This window comes from Ixodes scapularis, unplaced genomic scaffold, assembly GCF_016920785.2.
Source record: "Ixodes scapularis isolate PalLabHiFi unplaced genomic scaffold, ASM1692078v2 PGA_scaffold1__304_contigs__length_218370807, whole genome shotgun sequence".
In the NCBI taxonomy this organism is placed as follows: Eukaryota; Metazoa; Arthropoda; class Arachnida; order Ixodida; family Ixodidae; genus Ixodes; species Ixodes scapularis.
The window spans coordinates 118,278,282-118,303,913 of NW_024609846.1; the positions used below are offsets into that span (position 1 = coordinate 118,278,282).

Below are 25,632 nucleotides of genomic sequence, written 5' to 3' on the forward strand. Positions count from 1 at the left end.
CTGGGCTCGCCGCTCGGCTCTCCCCTGCCGGTGTCTCTGGTTGCATCCGCCGATGTTTGGACTCAATAGATCGTGTTCGGCATACACCGCGAACACGCGCGTAATGCACGGCAGTAGATCCTATAACATCATATTAAATCCACTGTACCTTCAACGTTCACGGTCTTTTGAGAAGCGGGCGCGCTCTCTTTGTTGTGCACAGCAAAACACGTGTCCTGTTTGGTTGGCCCTTTGCTCAAATAAAGGTGTTCCAAATAACAACCAAAACCCTGCTATGACAAGTAGGTAAGGACCATTGGTAGGCAGTTGCCGATGAACTTGGAGGACTGGTGTGACACTACCGATTATGGTCGTGTGGTTCCTTCCCAGGAACGTCTTCTGGAACAACAGCTCGAACACGCCGTTCCGGGAGGGCGACATGATGAAGCAGCCTCTGCTGGCCAAGACGCTCGAGCTCATCTCCAACACGAGCGCGAGTGCCTTTTACCGGGGAAGTCTGGCGAGGAAGCTTGTCGGCGACATGAAGAGGATGGGTGAGTACCAAGAGAGCGCCGGAGGTCCCACATTTGAAAGGGCATAGGCAGAAAGTTCTTAATTTCCCGGGTTCTTGGGAAACGTTTGGGACGTCTCTTAAGAGAGACGTCTTAAACGGATAAGCATGCTGGCGGCATGATACCTCAACATATGCCTGCTTTTGTGACCTATAATTTAGCTGTTATTGCAGTTGTGATCAGTGAATTCCGTGGTTCAGGCGCACGGACCGTAATGAATTGTTTCAACCTTTAGGAAAACAAAATGGGGCTTACAGAACGTATTATGTCGTCTACTTCAGTGGGCTGCAGGTCCGCTAGAGGTGCCGTTGTGGTCATTCGCAACTACTTCCTATGGATTTCGAAGGAATTTCCAGCACTAGCCTTTATCGTATTTGCTAATCCTAAGTAGGAACTTTGAACAGGACTGCACGAATAGTTAGAAAAATATATCCACTCACCAACCCGGGTCACTTCGTGACCAGAACTGGTGAGCGGATAAATTTTTATTTATCCACTGGGCGCCGCCAGCTATCGATATGTGCGGGGCACCAGGGCGCACAGATGAGATTAATGAGGTGCACCAAGAGGTTCCGGAGGCGATGGCACTTGCTTTTCCCAAGAGCTCGGGAGAGAAAGGGAGGGGGGGGGGGGGAAAGCAAAGGCACCCAGCTCCCCCCCCCCCCCCCCCCCCCTTTTTTGTAGTCGGCGCCTATGTGAAAGGGTACCTACAAAGTATACGACACTGACGGTAGTCTATGTAAATTGCATCTATTCCGAATTTCTCAGAAAGAAACAACTCACCTCGTTGCATGCACACACCTGCAGCAGTGTAAACAGCCACGTTAATGTTCAGATTTAAAAGGGCACAAATCGGTACTGTGTTTCATTCGAATTAATGTTACACGAAACGGCGTTGAAAGGAACGACGTCTCTGGAATGGGTTCCCTTTGAGAGGAACGGAAGAACGCCGCCGTTTCATCTTGCAGTGTCGAGGTGCAACTAGAGCAGGAACTCGTTACGCTTTAGGGAGATCGGCAGGAAAAACGGTGTTTTTTTTTTTCCCCATTTTTTTTTTTGCTTGTACATCTGAAAGCTTTGCCCGCATTTAGTAGGCATTCGGGATTTTTTTTATCGACTATTTTAACCACCGACTTCAAGGGATGGTTTATACCCCTGTCAGACGGGCTAGTTTAGTGTCACTACAAACGAGTGCACTTCGCCCTTAGTGTCATTTCTTTAGTGTGCCACGCGGCTCCTTCCTGAGGAACACACTTGGCTTGGAGTGAGTTTGGCGAACTCACTTCGCTCGATCGAGTACGCGGCATCAATAGGAGTGTTTCAACAGTAAAACATAACAACAAAGAAACCAAAAGCGTGGCGTAAGTTTTATTTTATAAAGAAAAATAAATTCGTGAAAGAGACGACATGTAGAAGAGTGGCATTTCAAGAAAATAGTGGGGTGGACTTGGAGTTTAGGCTGATCTGGATCAAGATTAGCGCAGCGGTGAATTGATAAAAGGCGACGACAAAGTCAGTCATTCATGGCTATCTTGGTTAGCAGAGAATGATAGAGCCTAGTTTTGTTTCAGCATGTAACTATTCGAGACAACACGATAATTATGATCTCATTAGGCAGTGTCAAGGCCTTCTCGTAGACTTCCGTGAAACGAAGCGGAACGCCAAAGTTGGATATGCTTCGTACTTTATCTTGGCTTGCGATGATCGATCAGAATCATCCAATTGTCATAAAAATCATTCATTAATGTAACGTTGTTTTAGAGCACAGCTCCTAGGCACCCGTTTCTGACTTCAGCGGCGTCGGCGTAACCGCGCGTTGCATTAAGGGCTGTTTCCCGAAATGACGTCACACGTGACGTCACGTGTGTCGTCACGTGTGGTGTCACGAGGGTAAAATTTTCCCGCTAAATTTTTCGATAAAAGCTTTTGCTAAGTTTGGCGGAAAATTTTTCCGCTAAATTTAGAGGAAAAATTTTACCCGTGTGACGTCACGTGACGTCACACTTAAAATTTCAGAAGAAGTGTCATGCGACGTCACACGTCAATACAGCGGGAAATTTAGCGAAATTTTTACGCTAAATGGGATGGGGACAGGAGAGGAGTACGGGAGGGTAGGGAGGGGGAGTAGCTGGCATACCCTCCCCTTCGTACCCTTCCTCTCTCCTCCTCAAGAGCTTCGCTCCAATTCAGCATTACAGAGAATTGTAAACGTCTAATTTTTTTAACGTGTCTTTATTAAGGGGATATCGGTGGCCGAGTGGGCTAGCGCCCACCAGATCGGAGTACGCGGAGAGAAAGCTCGCGCTGGAGAACCCAGTGATCCTGAGCTCCATCCCCAGCCCTGCCCGAAGAACGCACTTCCAATGAAGTGAGTTCGGGGAGCACACTACGCTCGCTCCGGTAGACCGAGTGTGTAATCTCAAAAGCAGTGTTCAAAGAGGAAAAATAATAGAAGAAATTAAAGCTGCTTAAAATTAGTATTATTTTGATAGGAGTAATATTAGATGCGCACTTGTTTTCTGTTAGCAGGAAAGTAGTGCATTGTAGAAAAACAAGAGGCTGATCTAGTTTCCAGCCCTGGCCCCTGCGCGATGGCCAGCGACGGCCAGGAGGCACCTGCAAGACTCCACCAGGAATCTGAAGGTGGCAGGAGAGACGCGAAAGGCTTGCTTAAAATAGAACTCGCCCAAATGGGGCAAGGCGTCTTCGAACCACAGTTCGTTCCTGTGGGAAGTCCTCCGCTCTCGGCTGATCACGGGTAGGTTGTCGGTCATGAGAGCGGCTACGGTGAAGGCATTGGCCTGCAGCTTCTGATCAATGTCACTTGAAATTCTTGCCTCTCCGTCGGCATCCAGGTCCAGCTGCCTCTCATCTGAAAGGCGTTGGGCTCTCAGGGAGAAAAGTGCCCCCACCAGGCGCTTCCACTGTCCAACATCGCGGATATCGCCCTCCTGCTCGTCCTCCACACACTCCATGATGTTTCGTTGTGGCGAATGACAAGTGGCCGAGTGGGCTCACGCACACCAGCTCGAAGCACGCGGAGCGAAAGCTCGCGCTGCAGAACCCAGGAATCCTGGGTTCAATCCCTACTTCTGCTCGTTTCGATCTATACTCCGTTTCACCTTATGTTGTACCGCAGACCAGGCTAGAAGAGCGAACTCATTGCGTTAAGAGCTACTCTTAACGCACGAGAGCCTGTGCCGCCTTGATGTGCCCTAGAGCAAGGAGCTCGCGCTTGTAGCCTTTTCTGCGGTACATCATAAGGTGAAACAGAGTATAGATGAGCATCGCACCGGCTTTCGGACGTGTATCACTGGCTTGTAATGGGCAGTCTTGGGTAGTAACGCGTTACTAGTAACGCGTTACTGTAACTTAGTTACTTTCTTGGTAACTTGTAACTGTAACGAGGTACTTTTTAGAAATGTAACTTGTAACTGTAGTTCTATTACTTTTTTCTGAGGTAACGATGAAAGTAACGACGTTACTTTTGTCGTTACTTTCCAGTGTTTTACGAATAATATATCAGTGACCGAGTGCCATTTAGCCATTCCTTGCACTTTCCAAATCGTCTATTCCGAACATTTCGAGTGTCAAGTTGGCCTTGCACAAAGTTGTGAATACGTTCTTTCTCGCGAGCAGGGCCGTACCCAGAAAAAAATTTCGGGGGGGGGGGGGGGGGGGGGGTTTTCGAGGACAACGGCGGCCATTTTGTCTTATTTTCGCCTATGAATCATGTGCATCGGTGGCATATAATGGAGAGTTATAGCAAACCGAAGAACCGGTCCCGGTTTGGTACCCGGTAGCCGACCGGTGCCACTGCGCGTGCGCAGAGGTGGAGATTAAAATCGGCTGGCTGCAAGTGCACCGACCAGGGCCGTACCCAGAAAAAAATTTCGGGGGGGGGGGTCAGAACCCCCTATCCACCCCCCTGGTTACGGCCCTGCTCGCGAGTGACGACCGGAATATAGCCACGTGTAGATTTCATGAAAACATATCTAGTTATCTTTACGCACGCGCTTGTAGTTTGAGACTAAACATTAAATCTTAGTGTCTTGAAGCACTATCTATGTTGTGGTTTTTCTTTCTTCTGTGTAAACGCTTTTTAATCCGGTTAATCAACCGTGAAACAACAATACACGTGGAGGGCACTGCGCATGTTTCGTATTTTATTAGCGCCACTACTCCGCACTGCGCATGTATCGTATTTTGATTTGCGCCACTACTCGGCGTGGAAACTTTCAAACACTAACTTCGAGAAGCAACTGCTGCTAAGTTACAATATGAAGTAAAAAGCGTACTTTTTTTTTAATTTTACGCAATAAAACGTTGTTAGGGACGTTTTCTAGTTTTTTCTAATTTCTTTTTGTGTTATAGAAAAGTAACTGAAAAGTAACGTCGTTACTTTTTAAAAGTAACTGTAACTGTAACGAGTTACTCTTTTGTTGCGGTAACTGTAAAGGTAACTTCGCTACTTTTTCTGAAAGTAACTGCAACTGTAACGAATTACTTTTTAAAAGTAACTTACCCAAGTCTGGTAATGGGTGATCGTAATGATCAAATTGGATTTAATTTAGGATTAAAGCTCGTGATTTAGCGCAAAAATGAGTGGTATAACGTGTTTCTAACAAGACGACTAAGTTATATATGGAAAAATGTGAATGCACTATAATATTTTGCGTGCCCATTACTTACCCATCGTTATTGCCATCATTTTGGAGTGACACTAAGTTTTCCCGTGTAGCACCAACACACTTGGAGTGTGTTTCGACGGGTTGAAGTGCACTTGCTTGTAGTGACACTAAACTAGCCCGTCTGACAGGGGTATTACTGTCCGAGAGATAGTCGAAAACAAGGAACTGGAACAGATTTAATCGTGTCAGCAGAACGCGTAGTTCGATGTGCTCGCTTCATTTTACCTATGTATCATGCAGTACAGTACTTCCTTTTTATACGCTGTTGTGCCGTTAAAGTAACAAAACGTGCCCATCTTAGAAAGTAAGCGGAAACACATTCCTTTCGAACCACTGGAACTTGTAACGGGAACTCGTGCCCAGATTGAGAAGTAATAAGGAATAAGCTTTTGTTCCTGTTCTTGAGGAACATGGACAGCACTTATCCGAATGCAATACTGCAGTATATTGTTTATACACCACTGTTATAATTGCCCTCTGCGCGCGACAATCGGTCTATTTAGGCTGTGCAACCCATTTGGAGCATGCGCGGTAGCTCTTTGAGAGCGATGAAGAACACAACGTTCATGAAAACGAACCTGACGATTCATTGCTGATGAACATTACACTGCGTGAACGGCTTATTTCACTCTTTCGCTGAACCTTTGTGTCACCTCGTATGTCGATTACCACCATCCCTCATACCAATTCCAATGCGGTTTATAATTTCTGGCTGTAGGACCGTTACGACAGAGCACCGAGAGAAGCAAAGCAAAAAAAAAAAAAAAAAAAAAAGAAACATCGAAGCCTTATCTTCTACACAAACTTCTTCTATGACTCGACCCCCCCCCCCCCTTTTCCCACACACGCACACACACACACACGCCGGTTTTCGACAGGTTGCCCTTGCGACGAATAGCCCTATGACGAACTGCCCTACGCGACGAATTGCCCTGCTACGAGTTGCACTGTTACCAATTGCCTTTCGACGAGCGGCCCGTAGCCCATAATTTCTTTACCACTCCCATCCCTTGAGTGGAACCACCCCCCAGGCGCTATTGTTCCGATTGCTCATTGTGATTCTTTTAGGAAAGCCTTAGTTAATCCGTTATCCTGAATTGTTTTGTTATATTTTTCCTCCCAGGTGTTCTTATTTTGCAATAATTGCTTCCCCTACCATTCCTCTGTAATGCTATATGCCTTGAGGGTAAATAGATAACAATAAATGACACGAAAGGCCTAAAGAGGGGTATAATTTTGCTAGTCATTATGGTTGTAAATATTGGAGTTCTTATGCTCCATTCTTAGAAAAATGAATAAAAAGCATTACTCATTTCTGTCGCTGTGCAGTCAAAACATTTGGGTGAGTGCGTGCTTGAGCACCTATCTTGAACGCTGATCGACGCTCTGCATGAGAACTCTTCACTACTGAAATGCCTCAGAAATGCGGAGCTATGCTCAGAAGCGAAAAGATGGGCGAGAGTGCGCAGAGGAGCAGGTACTTATATCGACTGTCGCAAATAATTATAATGTGACTTCTTTCTTCTTTCTAGAAGGTTCATCTCTTAGACAATTAAAAATAAATTAAAAAAAGGACATTAGTGTGCAGAAAAAAAAACAGCATTCTTGTAAGGCTATTTATTTATCGTTGAGGTAATCACTGAGAAAAGGTATGCTTTAAAAAGATGTGTAGTTTGCGTACATGTTTGCGTTTTCATGTGCTTTATTTCTGTATGTGATCCCTGTATATGATGCGTTCAGCCGATTGACGATGCGTGTAATGCGTGTGTAATATAAAGTGTAGGAGATGCAATGCTAACCACACGAGCAATGCAAATATTTTTCTGGCATTTTAATTTGGAATTAGCTGTCGCCACCTAGCTTCTTGAGCTAAGTGACAACTACGGTTTTCGCGGTGGTTATTATCTGTCTCTAAAGCAATGTACTGGTTTCTACTAGGTGCTAAGGATGAGGCTAGTTCCCGTTACTAAGCCAATTTATGTGACACGCAGTTACTATCCGGCAGTTTGTAAGTACACGATCTTTTTCTCAGAGTGTAAAGCTAAATTCTTCTTGGGGCCCTATATTCGAGAGGCTATGAAGCACATCTTTGCGATACTCGGGAGTACTTCGTGGTCGTTTTCTTGTTTATGACAGGGACGTCCTATCATAATGGTATAATAACGATACTTGGTAAAGCTGAAACTTCTGTCTAGTTGGAGTAAAACCTTTATTACCTGGTATTCACAGTATACCATCTGCTCGTCAGCAGGGCCACTGTATAGTTTGCAGTCCCTTCCTTCTTGTTCGTCGTCTCCTTTTAAAAATATGTGTGGCTTAAACCAGCTCTCATGTTAGCTAACTTTGTCTTCAGCCACTGAAATATTTATTACCGGAATGTGCCCGGTCTTAACCAGAAGTCTACACACGGTGCCGTCGCTGAGCACTCATCCCGAATGGCGCAGAAGACGCGGGCGGCCGTTGTCGTCACTCTGAGTGAGACTCGCGTGGTCTGTCCGCAGGCGGCATCATTTCGGGCCACGACCTGCACTCTTACTTTTCCAAGTGGCGCGAGCCCTCGGAGGCGTGGCTTCCAGACGGGTCCCGGCTGCTCAGCTCCCCAGCCCCGAGCAGCGGTCCCATCCTATTGTACGTGGTCGCCATGCTGAGCCAGATGAAGGCCCCCGGCTCGGAGGCCCTGCTGTACCACCGCCTCGTCGAGATGTACAAGTACGCGTACGCAAAGCTCAACGAACTCGCCGACGAGGACTTCGCCAACGTCACTGTGGTGAGTCCGCGCCGTGCATGGAACGTTTTAACCAGTGTCTACTATGGTCCGTTTCCCCATACGCCACCTATTATCAAAGCTTGTGCACGAGACCTTTGACGTCATCACAGTGAGGTCGAGCAAGGACACCGATTGGACACGGGTGCTACGTCTGCATTCGGCTGGGCCTCGTGTCCAATCGACGCTCAGAAGGACGCTCGGCATCGCACTCAGGTCCAGTTGCTGGAGCCACTCAAGCAGCGCCAAAAGTGCGTCGTCACAGCGCTCATCGAGTTTGTGCATTTGCTATCTTCGGCTAAACGAGCCATGTCCCCTGAGACATTCTGTAAGTTTTGTATCATATAAACTCATACAAACAAACAAACAAACGAACTGAGCTTTTTTCCATACGTGATTGATAGAGACTTCGTTGTACTGTCCGTTTTTTTATTTTTCCTTCGTCTCAGGTTTATTATGGATACCATTCACCAGCTCGCCTGTGTTTTTTACCTTTCTTCAGTGATTGATTTAGCCGGTGATATCAAAGGCACAAAGACGACGAGCGCCACGACGACGACGCACCGTTGGGAATACTTTATTTGATCCTTCGGATCATACCGTTATGCCGCGCTCGGCCTTCATGCGAAGCGGAGTGTATATATACATTTTCTACAGGGCGCGCCATCTTGAATCGCGGAACTTCCGGTACGCGTGAGAACATCGTTTTGCTCTCACCGCACCACTGGGAAAAGCTCGCGTGTTTAATGGCGATTCTTGTTTTGCCTTTACTATGTTCGTTTACTTGTTCTAGGTTGTAATGCCTCGCTTTTTTTTTTTTTTTTTCATACCTCATATTGGATTTTTTAACTACGCGGCCGGGGACGAGGGTAAATGGAAATGTTCTATAGGCATTGACATCGTAAGAAACATAAAAAATAGCTTATTATGTTTACGCTTCTTTTTTGCTTCAGTCGCGGGAGATAACTTTTGCACATACTATGAACGCGTTCCGCAGCCCAGTAAACTAAGATGGCAGCCCGCAGAAAGAGAGACAAAAAGAAAACTTAGTTCTGTAGGAGTCTAACGTCCCTGTCCGGGTGGCCTGTACGGTCCAAGTCTCGCGCATGGACTCCGCGAGGGGACCGGACTGGTGAACGAGTGCTTGAAGTGCGGTTGGTGTGTCGGTGCCTGGAGGTGGAGCCAGCCATTCCTCCCATGAAAGGATGTGCAGAGTGAAGGGGGGGGGGGGGGGGGGGGTCGGCGGGTTACAGGACTAGTAGGTTTGAGGGATGGAGGTGTAATCGCCGCATTCGGGGCAGGTGGGGGACTCGGAACGTTTGTTAATGTGGTGGAAGATGGGGTGTGATGGTGAGGAGTTGGTCTGGGCTTGTCTGATAAGGGAAGCTCTGGACATGGTTTTTTGGGGGGGGGGGGGGGGGGGTACATGGTCCGCGGTGGCCGCTGTTCTTCCAGACTCGACTTCAGCAGGGCTCGGCCAGTGTTTTTTGCTGTCCCTGCAGAGTAGACGGTCCGCCGTGACGTGGCGGGGCCCGGGGGGTTTTCGCGGGTAAAACAATGAGCTGTTTCATTTCTGCGACGCCTTGGTGGCCAGTGTTCATACAAGGCGGGATTTTTCATCGCAGTACCGGAAATTTATTTGATGGACTAGGTTAGCCGTGACACTGTTCAGGGTATTGTTGCTATATTTCTTAAGGTTCGCTGCGAGTCCGCGAATATGAACGTGGGATGTAAGTTAGGACTTCAAGGTGCTTCAACAACTTCAAGGTGCAACAACACAACAACTACAACATTCTTTCCGTTCGCGTCGCCCATCCGCCGATGTCGGCACCTTCCTGGGCTGCCCACGCTCCCCCTTCCCCCGACAGTCGCCCCTGACAATCCGGAAAACAATAATTGTTCCCAGAGCGCCCAACGAACGCTCCGCCCAAGCGACCTTGAGCGCCCGGTCCCACAGTCGACTCTTCCTCTCTCCTGCGGACGCCGCCACACAGACGATAAGCAGACCTATTGGCGGAACGTTAAGGATAAATAAAAACAGATAAAACTGGAATTCGTGACAAAGGTGAACTGTAGTGCGGTGGTTTATACTTCGATTGCATCGTAGCCCAGTTAAAGTGTTCTGGATTTGTCCGGGGCTTCCTCGTGTGGTCCATAACGTAATGTCATCCGCGTAAATTGAGTGATGCCAATCGGGGATATCGTTCAACTGTGCTGGTAAATTCGTCATCGCAAGGTTGAATGGTTTGGAGTATATAATAGAGCCTTTCGATGTGCACCTGTTGAGTTTGAAGATGGAATTTGTTTCGTTGGACATGTTTATGGAGGCCGTCCGGTTTGTGAGGAAGTCGTGCACGTTGTCGTACATTCGTGGTCCACATTACCGTGTTGACAAGCTTGAATAGAATTGCTTCGTGTTTTAGGTTGGCATGTGCTTTGTGTAAGCCCAGGGCTCCCATGCCTCTTAGTGAACTTGAGTTGGGGCTTATACATTGTGTTTTATGTGTAAGTGCACCTTGAGTGCATGTATTTCTACTGAAACCCGTTTGGGCTGGGGCCAGGTCCTTTTTCGCTCGGAGGTGCCATTCCAGTTAAGCCCAAACTATTTTTTCTGTTAACTTTTTCATACAAGAAGTGAGGGAGATACGCCTGAGATTTTTAATTCGTGGGGTTTATAGCCGTGTTTGGGAATAAAACATATGTTGGAATGATTCCAATCGATTGGTAGTCTCCCGGCCGACCACATGTGATTGTATATGTCGAGGAGCTGGTCAAGGTCTTTGTCGTTGAGTTTTACAGCGAAGCTGTTATAAGCTAGGGTCTGGGAAAAAATGCGTCCTCACATGTCGACAGAAAGCTCCACATTGGTCGTGGCAAGTATGAATAAATAAAAATAAAAAGAGAGGGCAACCAGAGTGAGTCAGCCTTTATTAATAGTTTTTAGTACGCATGCTTGCGCGGCTTTTCAGGTTGGCGGAAAGGAAAGGCGAAGTAAATATTGGAGTTTTTTAAGCATGCCGCGAGCAAACCTGCTGTGACATCTTTGTGGTCTTATAAGTGGATTCTATCGATTATGTGGAAATCGTAAGTTAAAGACGTTGAAATGCCCATAATTCACCCCTAGTTGTTATGCAAATTTGTAAGATCTCGTGTGCCGCGAACTAACGAGATCGTATTCTTCATTTTAAATCTCTTGCACTTCAACAGATCTTAGTTCAAAACTTTGCTTCATTTCTCCCAACAACATCTTGACGTTCTTCGCTACTACGCAAAAGCTAAAGCTGGTTCACAAAAGCCTATTGTGACTGCTTTAAGACCTGTTGTGTTGATGAGCAGCCGGTCGTGAACAGTCGCAAGAGGTTAAAAAACTGGTCGTGGTGCACTCCATTTTAGTCAAATGCATATATTTGTGAGCACCATGCAGCCTTCAGATGAGTGTTGGAATATTATAAATGCCTTTTATTTTCTGCTTGTTGTAAGGAATTCGTTGGTTGAGGGACGCATAAGACACACGAAATAAAGGTGATACTATGACCTTAGTAATGCACTGTTGTGTGATCTCAGTATGATGGACTACGTATCTTTTTTTGGAACGTTCGGCAGGCACTGTCTAATACACTGACCCTTGTCCCAAGCAATGCCATGATGCCACGCAACAGCGACCTTTTTAGAGGGATCACGAAACGATATCGGGTTGGAATGCTTATGAATTTGCAGAGGCGCACTGGTCCTTGTCAGACCCATGTATAATTGCACAGACCGCCACTGAGTTAGAAACTTTGTCGCGGTAAATTTGCGAGGATAAAAGGGGACAATTTCTTTTAGTCTCGCCTTCGCAAAGCTTTATGTCATAATTGTGGGATCCAAGTCACCCACCTGACGACAGTCGAGCTCGGCTCATGGGTATGACACGAGAACTGGGTGAGCACTGGATTTCGGCTCGTAACAATCAATTCCTAGGCGGACACTCGGACAGCGGCTCGTGTCCAATTACTGCGTTGATGAGAATAGCCTAACTCCAACAATGCTTGGAGCTCAGCACGCGTTTTCTACTTTGCCAACCCCAGCACATGGCTACGATTAACCTTGGCGGCATAGGATCGGCACCAGGCTACGTGGCCACTCGTTCTGGCTGCGAGTTGAGGGGATGAACGATGCTCATATTTATCGAATTTTTTTGGCGGCTGCCATTGCATGGAAAGAAAAACTGAGGCAAGGTTATTTCGTTATTAACGTTAGGAGTGATTCTAAGTAGTAGTTGGCAAAAGTATAAAAATTGTTTCATGGCTTCTTTAAGTTTTCAACAATCCTAAATTGAGCACGGCGCATTGGGCTCGTCTCGCAGCATGTGCACGACCTGCTGTCTGCCGAGCACGTGCGCAAGACGCTGCGGCTGATCGACGACGAGCGCACGTACGACGACCCCCGGCACTACGGCCTGCACCGGCTCGGGGCCACGCAGCACGGGTCGTCGCACTTCTCCTTCCTCAGCCCCACGGGGGACGCTGTCTCGCTCACCAGCTCGCTCGGAGAATCGTGAGTGCTGTCCCGAGGCGCCTATCTGCCAGCGGAGAGTGGCTGCACATATACGAATAGAAGCCGACAAAAGGCCTATTCATGCACACATGCAGCGGAGCGCTACAGCGCTGACCTCGCGCTAAGCGCGTACTGACGGAAGCGTTCACCCGCTTTGTATTGCACCGCCAAAACTGTTGCTCATGGCAGGCGATAAGGAGATGACGACACGAGAGGAGCGCTACATCAGTGCTTCGCTGCATGTGAGAACCGGCCTGAAGAGGGACCATGAGAGCGCACGGGGACGTAAGAGCGCCGTGCTCTGGTTGGAATGGTTGGTGGGTAGACGAAAATGCTGTATTCCGTTATTCCTTAAGCTGAGACTGCAACCAAAGCGTCAAGCTCAAGTTAGACCGCAGTCCCGGTAAATGGTATTTACCAAGCACTCTGCGGTCTTGGGTAGTTTCGCGTGCCGCCTCTTCACGAAGACAAATGTGGCGCTGTGGTCAGGGTCCTGGCAGAGAGCCTTCATACAAACACATGCTTTTGCTTGAGTTGTAACATCTCAGCCATTTCTATCGCTAATCGTTTTCTTTAATGTGTTTTGAAGTGCGCGCAATTCGGTGGGACTCAGCTCTAGCGTGTAGCATTGGCTGATCCTTAGACGCCGTGTTACCGCACAAGTGATGCATTGAGTGCGGCAGCGCATCACTCCCTGGCGCACTCATTGTAACAAAGGATGTCTGCACCCTGAGACAGAAAGACACATAGGCACCTTACGTCCCTGTTAATTTCTGTTCCAAGTGGCGTGGCGTGGCATGAAGTGTCTCCTCTATACTTAAAGGGGCACTGACACATCAAAATCATATTTTTTTTTTATTAGCCGAAACGATTGAAAACGATTCTGGGACATTAGCCTCAAAATTCTAAACTTGGGAATTTAGTATTTGGGAAGTAAAAAAAAAAAAAAACAATTTCCAAATGCCGAATTTGAAGTTCCCGCTCGATCCGCGCCGGTGCGTTGACGTCAAATATTGCGGAGTCCTAGTTCACTTTCTTTCACGACTCCGTGCTGTTGCCATCGCGACCCAAAGTGAGGAGGAGAGGAGCGAGCGCCGGCGGACCGCAAAAAAACGGTTCTGAGCGGCGTCGCCTGTTTTCCGAGGGAAGATACAAATCCAGGAGGCGGCACTACAACAGACTGATTTTTGGTATTTTAAAAAGAAGGGCCCATAGTGCGGTCGCAATTGCGTTAAAAACATGTATTACGATTGCCGTTATTAAATGTTATAGAAATGTCGCCTACAAAGCTTCTAAATTTCATGATTTTTGACGTCACCGATCAAAAGAAGCGAGGAGGCGAGGAGAGGCAGAGGAGAGCGCCAGAAATAGAACGGCGCGCGCGCGCGTAAAATATTTTTCCGCTATGCGTTTTTTGGCGTGTCTATGACTACAACTTCCATCGTTTTAGACAATAAAAAAAAAGAATACAACCCTTAGGGTGTCAGTGCCCCTTTAAATGTGCCCTGAGGTGGTTTCTGAGGTCGCCTAAGTATGACGATAACTCACCCTTCGGGCTCTAAGCATCCTTGAATTCCATAAATCATAACGATGTGCACCTGATTTCCCCATTAAAAAGGCAATAAAAAATCTAAAACACCGAAGTCATTTTCGACGATGGGAGGAGCATCAATCCAGCCGCCAGAACGAAATGTGACCAATGAAAAAGCGACATTTTGTTGATATTGCAAACGCTGTTATTACAAAACTGAATGCTTTTGTAAGGATAAAAGCAAATAAGAGTAGCGAAAAATATTACTTTTCCGTGGAGAGGGAACATAATACTGCAATAATCATCTAAAAAAGAGCACTACTCTTTTTTTTTTTTTCACTGGAGTGATATGCTCTTGGGCGCTTCGCGCTGGGTTGAATCCATGGTGGAAGAAACACATTTAGGTGATGACTCTCTGTCCGACGCGGCGGCCCCATTAGGGAGTTTTCGTAGACCGCGTTTTCCCCTCCGCTAAGCCCTCCGCGACGAAGTAGCCGCTACTGCGCCTGCGCGCCCATGGCCTTGACTGTAGAGTTCCGGGTATCGTAGCGAGTTGCGCAGGGCGTTGCGGGACGGCGAAAACGATCTACGAAAACTCCCTATTTTCTCCGCTTTGCTTTGCTTTGGTTGTGTGCTTTAGTGCGTAGCAGCAGAAACTGTTCGCTAGGTGTATTTTGCTTTTGCTATCAGGCACAACGTGCGTAGGACGAAACCTAAAAACAAACCCGAATATGCCGAGCGAAACGATCGGAAGTTGTGTGTAATTGTTACGATGGAATTCTACGATAGCTTCACGTCTGCCAACACCGCTCGGATATTTCGCCTTGGAGACCAACGAGCATAGGTCTAAGTGCTCTTCGCGCGCTTCCAAACTTCGAGCAGTAAACGAAAGGATATACGCGCTCGATTCACGGGTTCCGGAAGCAACAACAACAATCCTAACTTCAGCGACAGCTCATGTCGGTGGGAAGGCCTAGCAAGGTGCTTATCACTCACTGAAACCATGATTAGTGACCACAGGGGAAGAAATATTTAGGTGATGACTCTCTGTCCGACGCGGCGACCATATTATGTTCGGCGCACCGAGCGCTTCACTCGCATTGAGGTAGATGGCGCTCAAGTATGCGGTCCCTCCCAAACCCACCGCTCCGGTTGTTTCTCCCAGTGTGATCCCGCATTCCCTCGCTCAGCGCTGCCTGTTGTAACTCACCGCCTCAACGCTGCCACCAAGTCGCCGGAGTCCGTAAATCTGTGTTCTTTTCCTTCTTCTTCTTCGGGTTAAAGCTAATCTTCGAGCACGATCGTGGCACCGATGATCGCCACTGCACCAAAGCAGAACACAAGGCCAGCCACTGCCCGCAAACCACCACCACTGTCCACACCACCACACCGCGAAAAAGGCGAGCACGCTGCGCCACCGACAAAGTGGCCTCCAAGGAGGGACCTCACACCGTAGCGCCCTCCGCGGCGGCGCGGAACTAACTACTCCTGATTCGAGGCCAGCTCCGAACAGGATCTGGTCGCTCGCTCCCCGCGGGAAGAGCGGCCAGAGTCATCACCTAAATGTATTTCTTCCATCGTGTTTGAATCGTAGTCCGGGCTGGGCATGAGCAATGACCAACGAGCCATGCGTATTCGAGATATCACTCCGCGGGTCCACTGGTCAGAGGTGTGAGGATCCTTCGCTTGCTATTTGCTGTCAGTGGTCCTGGTTTGGGAACATGCTCCTCCCATCGCCCGAGATGACATCGGTGTGTGGCAATTTTTGATAGCTTTTTTAATAGAGAAATCGGCCGTGTATTGCTAGGATTAAGAAATTTTTAGGATGTTTCGAGCCAGCACAGTGAGTTAGTGCCCTATTTTGCGATCTCAGAAACCTCTTCAGGGTAAAGCCCCTTTATACGGAAAAGTAGCGACATCATTTGAAAAATGCCGCCTGCCATCTTGGGCCGATTCAGGCGGCGCTACCGTCGACCCGCGGGAGTAAAAAAGCGAGACATAAAGATAAAAGGTGTGTGCGTCAGAGGAGGAGGGAGAAGGAATGCCTATGCTGTCGGGGTGGTGTGCATGCTGTGAGCTCATGTAGCCAATCAAATAACGCCGACTGTGCAACGTCACAGCTTGCATCTTCTTTCTTTGAGCACATCCTTCCAGGCTGGTAGACTATGACAGTGCGCTTTTAGCCTGTGTATGTATTTGCGTGTCTTTCAGCTTTTGACTGCGCTCTGGCTGAAGTACAGGAAGGACATATGCTATCTTGGGCCGATCCAGGCGGCGCTACAGTCAACGCGCGGTTGTAAAAAAGCAAAACAAAGGTGTGCGCGTCAGAGGAGCAGGGAGATGTCGCTACCTTTCTTATGCAGGAGCATCACCTCAGGGCACCTTTTAGCCGTTTCACACGACGGACCGAATCGCGATTTATGTCCGCGGACGGTGTACCACGTGATCGGCGCGTCACCAATTCCTGCGATTCGCGCCTCGTCCGCGGACCGGCTGACTGATAAGGTGGAGCGCCTTTTCACTCACATTTTTTTTTTTTTTTTTTGCAGAAGATTGACTTGAAAAGGCGTTTAGTTTGGCAAGAGTACCATGTTTTCTTCCATTTTTTTTTGGGGGGGGGGGGGGGGGGTCATTTTGTTCCGCGATTTTTGCTTTACACGTGAAAGAAACTTTGTCCGGCTGACGCGATACAGGTTCCGGTACTTTTCCGGGTCCATGTCAAGAAGCTCCCGTTAAAACTCGTCTAGCACCGGGCTTGACGTCACGGAGCTGCGGCGGCGCTGCGATCGCGCCGGAGCCCGGGGGCTGTGGGCAATAGCGCGCACCTTTCGCATGGGCGTCATAGCATTTCAGCATGCCGCGAAGCTGTGTTGCCGTTAATTGCACCGAAATGTACAAGAAAAGCAGCGGAATGAGTTTCCACAAGTTCCCGGCAGACTCTGAAAGGCATAATAGAAGGTGGATAATATCCGTGGATCGAAAAGAATGGTCGCCTCGCGCGAACGACCGTTTGTGCGGCAAACAGTTTCTTAAAGGCAAGTGCGGCTCCCATTTCAATCTCCGTTCCGAGGCTTGCTTATGTGCAGGGAAACCGTTGTCTGATCGAGACCACCCGAATTTTGTCCCCATGGTGTTCGCGCACAAAGCAACGGCCAAGCGCTCGTCGGATGCTCGCTACGCCCGTGCTACCCAGCAGAAGGGGATCGGCGACAGAACGGCAGTGTTGTAGGCGTTACCGAAAAAAGTAACGAAATACGTTACTCGTTACTTGCAAATCAATGGTACGCGTTACTGAACTACGTTACCTAAAAATAAAAGGAACGCGCTACCGCTACCGATAAAAAGTGACCCATGTTACTTCTGCGTTACTTTTTTTTAAATTATAATTTAACACATTTTACGGTTTTGACGATACAGGTCATATATCAAGAAACATTATGTTCATGCAGAAACTGAACATAATTACTTCATCTCTTTTTTACAGTTTCACCTAAATACGTGAAAAAACGCAAAGAAAAACATGGCTTGACGCCTAAAACACAGAAACAAATCGAAGTGTAATTTCTTTAAGACTTGGGAAGTAGTAACGACTAACGTAACTACGTTACTTGAAATGGTAACATAAATTCGTTACCCGTTACTGTGTCGAAAACGTAACGAGTAGGTTACTACGTTTCTGAAAAAAATAACGCGTTACCAACAACGCCGTTACTTGTAACCTGTTACCGCCAAGACTGCAGAACGGACAAACCGTTACTGCTTGTCATGCCTTGTGGTCATGAGGGTAGGAAAAATATACCTTGACTTGAAGACACTGTGTGTATTTAATCAATTAATGAATACACACACTTCCGCAGACCCAGAGACTGCTGATCCCGCCGGCAGTGCGGAAACCGACTCGAAGTAATCGTAGACCTCGAGAGACGTGTACGCCTGCACCGTGTCGGCCGTGAACTGGCTCGGCGAAAAAACTAAATATACGACGACGTGAGCCGTCGACTTCCGTGGCAGCAACTTTACGTCGGAAGTCTAGCAGACCTTGTTTACGACGTCCGGATCTTCGTAGGCGACGCGTCCACGCACAGTTTGTTTCGATACCGCAGCCGTTCAGGCTCGGGCCACGAGCTCAAATAGTCGGGCATAGCATACCACATACCTTGTGAAGAAATACGACGCACAAATAAAGATACAAGCGTCCCTACAATGTCAACAACGAGCGCACGCCATAGAACGCAATGGCGAAAACACGGAGAGCCGGGATGCTTTTGCCCACATAGCTACCGCGCATGCGCGGCCTTCCGGCCGTGTTGGTACATAGCTGCTCTCCGAGCCTGGCGCAAGTGTAGCCACCGGAAGTTCGATGCTTGTCTCGGAAGTCAGGCGTGTGCTAGGCTTCCTAGTGTATTCAGACGCTATTTTGGTCCATGATTTTCTGTGTATTTGATTGGGTTTTAATACACCCGTTCTGAATTAAATCCCGAGAATAAGGCGTTTGAACGTGGGACCTACACAAACTTGATCAACTAGAATCTCAAACTTTTCACATCGAGTGGCTTCCCAGGAGACTTCTCGGGTCCGCATGAAACACATGTACGACGAAATCGTCCGATCCGACGTCCGATCAGGCACTACGACGGTCGGAGGCGAGGTTTTTCAACGCACTCCGGTGCTACGAAAACCCTCACCCCCGAAGTTGTTTCCGGCAGTTCGCACGCCGGATCGGACGGATTCGTCGTACATGTGTTTCGCGCTTTACTTTGAAACAAGCAGGCTCTCTTTGGATGACAAGAAAAAATCTAGTGCCCTGAACGCTCTTCAATTCAGCACTCGGAAGAGTTGAAAAGCCTGTCAAGCGCTTACTTCCGGGACAAGCCGCTTTCTTCCGGTGGCTTCACTCCTGCTCAGTGCGCCATTCAGCCCCCTATAGTGGAGATCAGTGCGCACGCCGCGATAATTCTTGCACGCCCAATCATTCTTTCAGCGAGCAAAACCTTTCTTGTGGCTGTGGTGTACTTGAGTGTTGTGCACAAGCGCGGAGTGCGTGAAAGCATCTCCAAACGCCTCTCCGCAAAACAAGAATTTTGTTGCTTCTACGCTGAACCCTTCTCGAGCAGGACCATGTCTGTGCCACTGTCATGCCTTGGGTTAGTGAAATTAGTGGCGCTTTGTGCGAAGTCTACCAGGGTGTTCTGTCTCGATTTCTACGTAACAGCGGCGTACGATTATCTATCGTGGTAGCAAACGTCAACGGCGCCACGGTGCGATGTTGGAGCTTCGAGGCACTGTGGGGGTGGCGAATATGTTCGCTCCGTCCTCGCTGGCCTCTGCTCGTCGTCTCCCTTGTGTGGATGCGTTTGGGAGACGGACGAACCGCGGACATGTCGTCACTTGAATAATCGATCCGCGGATCAGTCCGTCGTGTGAACTGGCCATAAAGTTGTGTACTGGAGTGTTATGATCGAGCGCGGGGCACGAGAGCGTCTCGTACTCCAGGTGCTCATGCAGGACGCATGCACTTCTACGCCAAGCCTCCTTGAGTTTGACTCCACTTGTTATCATGCCTTGTTTTTTTGTAACGCTAATGTCGCATCGCGCTAAGCACGTGTTGTGTCTTGCTGAGTATTTAGCAATTCTTCCAGGCTGCAATTGGCGGCGTTCTCATTTATAATTTAAAATCAAGAAGAAAATCAGCCGCTTCGCGCCTCATTCTAAGAGAAGTTATATATCCGCGATGCAAGAATTTAAAGCGTCATTATTTTTTCTTCCCAAAGATTCTGACCTTTTTTTTTTTTCGTGAATGGACGCACTTTGATCGGACAACAAAGAACTTTAGCTTTAATCAGTGGTTTGTGAACTCCACTTAAAGAGCAAAATTCGTAGTAGGCCATTTTACCCACTTGAATAGAGAGGTTATCGAAATTGCAAGAGAACGTCCGTGCCTTACCAGGCATGCTGTTTCCACCATGCTGCTAAACGACCCTGCATGCATCTTAACGAGGTTCCCCGCTAATAGGAAAGAGTCAAAATTCTACAGGTTATCGCCCGCCTAAACACGACAGGGCTGTCGCCCCATCGCAAAGTTTGGGTTTGTCATTGTCGTACTCTTCGTTTAAAAACAGCTGTACTCTTGAAGAAACCGCGGCTTCTTCTAGCAGAGAGAGAGAGAGCACATTGGCCGCAATTTCAAAACAGTGCGCCTGTCCAAGTAAGTTCTACGCACTGCACGCTATGCCGGAATCGGAAACGAGTGTTCACTTTTCTGCCTGTTCTAGATGATGGCCAGAATTTACCCAACAAAGACGTTATCAAAGTAAAAAATGAAATCCGTTTACAACTCCCTGTAACACCGAATTAGAGCGGAGCTCTTGAGGAGGAGGAGGGAAGGGTACTGAAGACGTGTTCTTGGGGGGGGGGGGGGGGGGGGGTCACGTGACCTGGGGTGTAGTCGCGTGACCTGAGGTCACGTGACCCCCTCCCCAAGGTAACGTGGGGGGTCACGTGACCTCGGGGGACGTGATTTTAGGGGTCACGTGACCTCGGGGGTCACGTGACCCCCCAGAAAAATTTCCCTGCTAACTCTAGCGGAAAAATTTTACGCTAGATATAGCGGGGAAATTTTCCCGCTAGATTTAGCGGGAAAATTTTTCCGCTTGATTTAGCAGGGAAACTTTTCCGCTACATTTAGCGGGGAAATTTTTCGGCTAGATTTAGCGGGGAAATTTTTTCGCTAGATTTAGCGGGGAAATTTTTCCGCTAGATTTAGCGGGGATATTTTTCGCTAGACTTTGCGGGGAAATTTTCCGCTAGATTTAGCGGGGAAATTTCTCCGCTAAATTTAGCGGCAAAAACTTCTCCGCTAGGTTTAGCGGAAAAATTTCTCCGCTATATCTAGGGGGAAAATTTCCCCGTTAAGTCTAGCGGAAAAATTTCCCCACTAAATCTAGCGAAAAAATTTCACTGGGGGTCACGTGACTCCCCGAGGTCCCGTGACCCCCGTGGTCACGTAACACCCCCAAGGTCACGTCACCTTGGGGAGGGGGTCATGTGACCCCACCAAGGTCACGTGGCCACTTCCCCCCCCGAGGTCACGTGACCCCCCCCCCCCCCCCCGAGAACACGTGGACCTCACTACCCTTTCCTCCTCAAGAGCTGCGCTCTAATTCGGTGTTACAGGGAGTCGTAAACGGCTTTCATTTTTGTTCAAGCAACTGTTGTGTATGGTATACCAGTGCCTAGGGCCAAATCCACCTTAAAAATATCGAATAAGTTAATATTTGGCAAGGGCATTGCAGCTGAATAACGGTAGCAGCGGCTTATCACTAAGATTGTGCAGAAAAACCACGCACTAGTCAATCCAACTCGATTTGTGCTGAATTGACTCGAAATGTACTCCCCTACATTATTGGTACTCGTGTGTTATTTTTTCTTCTTTTTAGCCTTCCAACACGTGTTAAAATTCGCGTTTTAGATTTCAATCTTATTTTGATTCACCCTAAAGGCCGGTTTAGCCAGTGACCTTGACCCCGCTGGGCTACCTTGCGTTGTACTGCGACACATGCCGCGGGCGGCGGCCCTGATCCCGTCGTAAGCAGTCGTGAATGGTCGTACCAAATATCAATTGTACTGAAAAAAAAAAAAAAAAGCTTGAAGGTTTGTTTATGCAGTACCATTTGCTTACACTGAGTTGCGTTACGGAAACTTAGATCCACTTACGTTGAGTTTCGACCGCGAGTCACCAGGACGTTTGTGCTCCATGCACGCAACGTATACGAGGCACGAATGCCCCCACTTACCCGCAGTAGTACTAAAACGTTAAGCAAACGTAAGCTCCTGTGTGAATGATCTTTAAAGTTTTAAAACATTCGAGGACCGAGCAATCGATGAAAGGTTTCGTTCTGTGGTCGACACAGCTTCGGGGCCCGTTGCATCGCGTCCTCGCTGGGCGTGATCCTGAACAACCACATGTCCGAGTTCACATTGCCCCGGCCCCAGCCGCTCGTCCTGGGCTACACGCCCAACGAGAACAACTACATCTCGCCGGGCAAGCGGCCCGTCACCACCATGGCGCCCAGCCTGCTACTCGATCGCCGAGGGGACGCCGTGCTGGTCATCGGGGCCTCGGGGGGTGCCAGGATCGTCAGCTCAGCATCCTTCGTGCGTGTGCCACAAGTCTCTCACCGGGAGCTTTTTGACGTCTGCTAGATAACAAAGTCGTACACACTTAATCTGTTTCCCGATAGGTTCCACTTAAATTACCGTTCGACGAATTCGTCCTGGAAGAAGTCAAATGTCTATGTGATTCAGCGATTATATGTGGAACGCCGGTTCCCTTCGCTTCATTTTTACTCTTTCCTTTTTACTTGGCACACGTAGGCGATACGCGGGTTGTCCTTTCATTTCCTCATGGCTCCCCTTACCCTTCTTCACTTTAGCACCAATCTGCTCCAATTAAAACTCCAGAGAGTGTTTTTTTTAGATTTCATTTATAATTATCAATTATATGAAACCCTGTTTTTTATAAAGTACGATGAGTTTGCAAATACCTGAAACACGGATTTTTATGAGCTGCGAAGTATTGCTTCTGTTTAAGCGGAACTTTTTTACCAAAATGTTTCGTTTACAACCGAAACTTTGGTGAAATTCGCGATTAAGAGTATAGCGCGAAATGTGTGGCTTCAATTAAAGAAAATGCGGAGCGCTGATGGATACTGAGTCGTTGTTTGGTCGAGACCCGTGTTCGGTTAGTGAGGATACAAGGTCCGTCCAAGCGATGAAGCCGTACTCGCTGTGCCCCGCATCGTTCTTGAGGAAATGACGAAAGTTCAGACCTGTAACTTTCTTATCTGGGAGGTGCAGGTTATTTCTGTTTCCGTTGGCTTACTCTTGTTCACCTACTCCTGCTAACCTACCCTTCCTCGCTTTCTCTGCTCCCACTCTCTCTCCTCCCTTCACCTTTTCCTTGTGGAAAATTTATTTCCTTCACACAAAATAAAAATCACGCGGAACGATTTTTTGTTTTAGTGTAATTTTTGTGCTTGCTATTTTCGCAATCGGAAATGCCGCGGAAGGGTATTTTATGCCTTGCAGAGAAACGAGGTTTATGTCGGTCTTTAGCATATAAATTAATATTGTACTTGAAAGTGAGTAGGAAACAGATGTGAGCTCCTATGAATATGCAACTCTTTTCCCACTCCTGATCATCGAATTGCCATATAGCGCCGGAGCAATGACCAACCCAGTTTTATCCGTTAAATATTTTCCCGCCGTCGCCTATCCATAGCTGCTATACGCCCGCTCACTGTGCTTTTAACATTCCGTTGAATTGTATTTTTGGACATTGCCAAGCGTTAACATTTGATCGAATAGTACTATGAGATCAGACATTCTTTTTGATGGCTAAGTCTATATCACGGTACAAGCGTCGCTCATTCGGCCTTGCCTTGAACAGCACTGCCTCTCCAAATACTTTATTAGGAGAATACACATTACTCCACTCGTTTGCATTGGACAGGACGCCTACAGCACCAAATTATCCTCCCTTGAGAACGGACCACGTCCTAGAGAACACGCGCGCACCGGGATTTCACGGTGCGCCGAGGTATCGAAAACTGCCACCGGCACACCGAGATACGGGATTCGCTAAGACAACTGAGACTAGCGTCACAGCTGTCTCGACGGGTTTCCACGATGATAGATTGCGGCACCCTCCTCGAGGCTGCGCGAGGCCAGCCGCTACCGAGTACTCAAAGCCCGTCAGCACAAAATCGCCATTGGTTCTTCGCAGGGTGTGGCGTATTCCGCAGTAAAGTAATCCGTCTGCGCGTGTTTCAGGTGATGCACAACATCCTGTGGAGAGACATGAGCCTCCGAGACGCTGTCGAGGCGCCGAGGCTCCACCACCAGCTGCTCCCCAACGACGTCGTCTACGAGCACAAGTTCTCTGAGGTGCGTCGCTCTTTCGGCCTTGCATTCTATAGCTGGAGACAGGTTAAGAACTTGGGGGAAGCTCCACCCAGTCTTTTCCAGTTTAGCAGAGCTAACTCTAGATAGGAGGTCACCTCCACTCCAGCGTTCGCTCTGCTGAAGTATAAAAAAAGGTGGGAGAAACTTGTTCTGAACACTTAACCGGTCACCAACTATAGTGCAGTCCTTCCGGTGGCACTCTAAAGAAATTGAAACCACAAAGAGTTCGGCCCACTTAACTTTAGACGCAAGTAACCGCTCTGCAGCTATGGTCTTTAAACTTGAAAACTTGGGTGATATTTTAGAATTTTATAAAAACTAAATTTGAATGCAATATTAACGTCATGGCGCAGTAGACTCCTGAGCCGCGTACTATACTTTTCGGATATAAATAATGACAGAGTTAGCAGAACCAGCAGCCATGGCCTCAACTGAACTCTGACCTGCTGCCTAACTATAGGAAACGGCAACTTAAAAAAAAATAAGAGCGCAGTGTTCATTATGTCCAGGCTTCCTGGGTGCGTGATTTGTTCTTATGCGCGCTTATCGGCCAATGCCACATCTATTTGGATAGGAAGCGATAATAAGATGTTCGGCTCTTCGTCCTCCACAGCCAACAAGGTTACGACGTTAGTCATTGAGAACGCTGAAGAACACACCAGGGAGCGAGAAGCGAGAATGCAGCAAGCCACGCGCTGCGTTTCTGAAGCAGTCAGTAACTGAGTACTGAAGCCGAGATATTACATCGGACAGTATGCGTAGAATATAGTTCTGATTTCATTCATTTCTTCTCGAGGGCTGGGGACGACGACATCTTAAACTAACGAGAACTTCCCTCACGCAGGACGTTTTGGAAGAGCTGCGGCGCAAGGGCCACGTGCTGAAGGCCATCGACCGGCGTCCGGCCTCTGTCAACGCCATCGCCAAGTCGCAGGACCGCGTCATTTACGCCGCCGCAGACTTCCGCAAAGGCGGCATCGTGGACGGCTTGTGAGACGTCGGGCCGGACTTGCTGGAAACGGCGCCTTTGAATGACTGCGTGGAAGAAAGCCTGCCAAGCCTGGGGGCGTGCTCGCGCGTGAGGTTCGGCTTCAAGTGTCACTCAAATCGTGCGTTAGCTTTTTCAATGCTTTCTTTCATGCAGTCTAGCTCAGACTCTGTTTCTATAGCAAGTCGGCAAAGGAACCAGCAAGATCGGGTGCTCCCCGCTGGTACCGGAACTGACCGCACTGGTTCCAGGGCGCTGCAGTCATTTGGACTGGAACTGCTTCCGCCAATTCGGCAGTTTCCTATCTTTTCTGCTTTCTAGATTTTTTTTATTGCTTTCTTTTTATTTAGTAGGACATAATATAGGACCCATGGAAATTTATATTTCTAATTCTTGCAATTATGCGCATAATAAAAATGATATAATTGGCACTCCCGCCTTGAAAACTTGATCTGTTCCTGACTTTCAACTACTCACTTCTGAGAAAGGTAAGAAAATGCCGCATTCTCATTATGTGTTGTCAAAGGAAATGTTTATTTTTGGTGCAGCGTTTAATCCGCGTTTGGAGACATGTTTATGTAGGGTATATACTTTCTACGAGTTGTTTA

General features: G+C 48.0%; 1 protein-coding gene across 1 annotated transcript in view; it reads left to right on the forward strand.

Annotated features, from left to right (window-relative positions):
* Window positions 1-25,424, forward strand: part of LOC8051730 (scoloptoxin SSD14-like) — a 44,404-nt gene extending 18,980 nt beyond the window's left edge. The window contains exons 5-10 of the mRNA XM_029978281.4: window positions 370-533; window positions 7,744-8,009; window positions 12,352-12,542; window positions 21,984-22,227; window positions 23,905-24,018; window positions 24,881-25,424. Coding sequence (XP_029834141.4) covers window positions 370-533; window positions 7,744-8,009; window positions 12,352-12,542; window positions 21,984-22,227; window positions 23,905-24,018; window positions 24,881-25,030 — 1,129 coding nt within the window. The 3' untranslated portion in view covers window positions 25,031-25,424. The remainder of the gene's footprint in view (window positions 1-369; window positions 534-7,743; window positions 8,010-12,351; window positions 12,543-21,983; window positions 22,228-23,904; window positions 24,019-24,880) is intronic.
* Window positions 25,425-25,632: the final 208 nt, after the last annotated feature.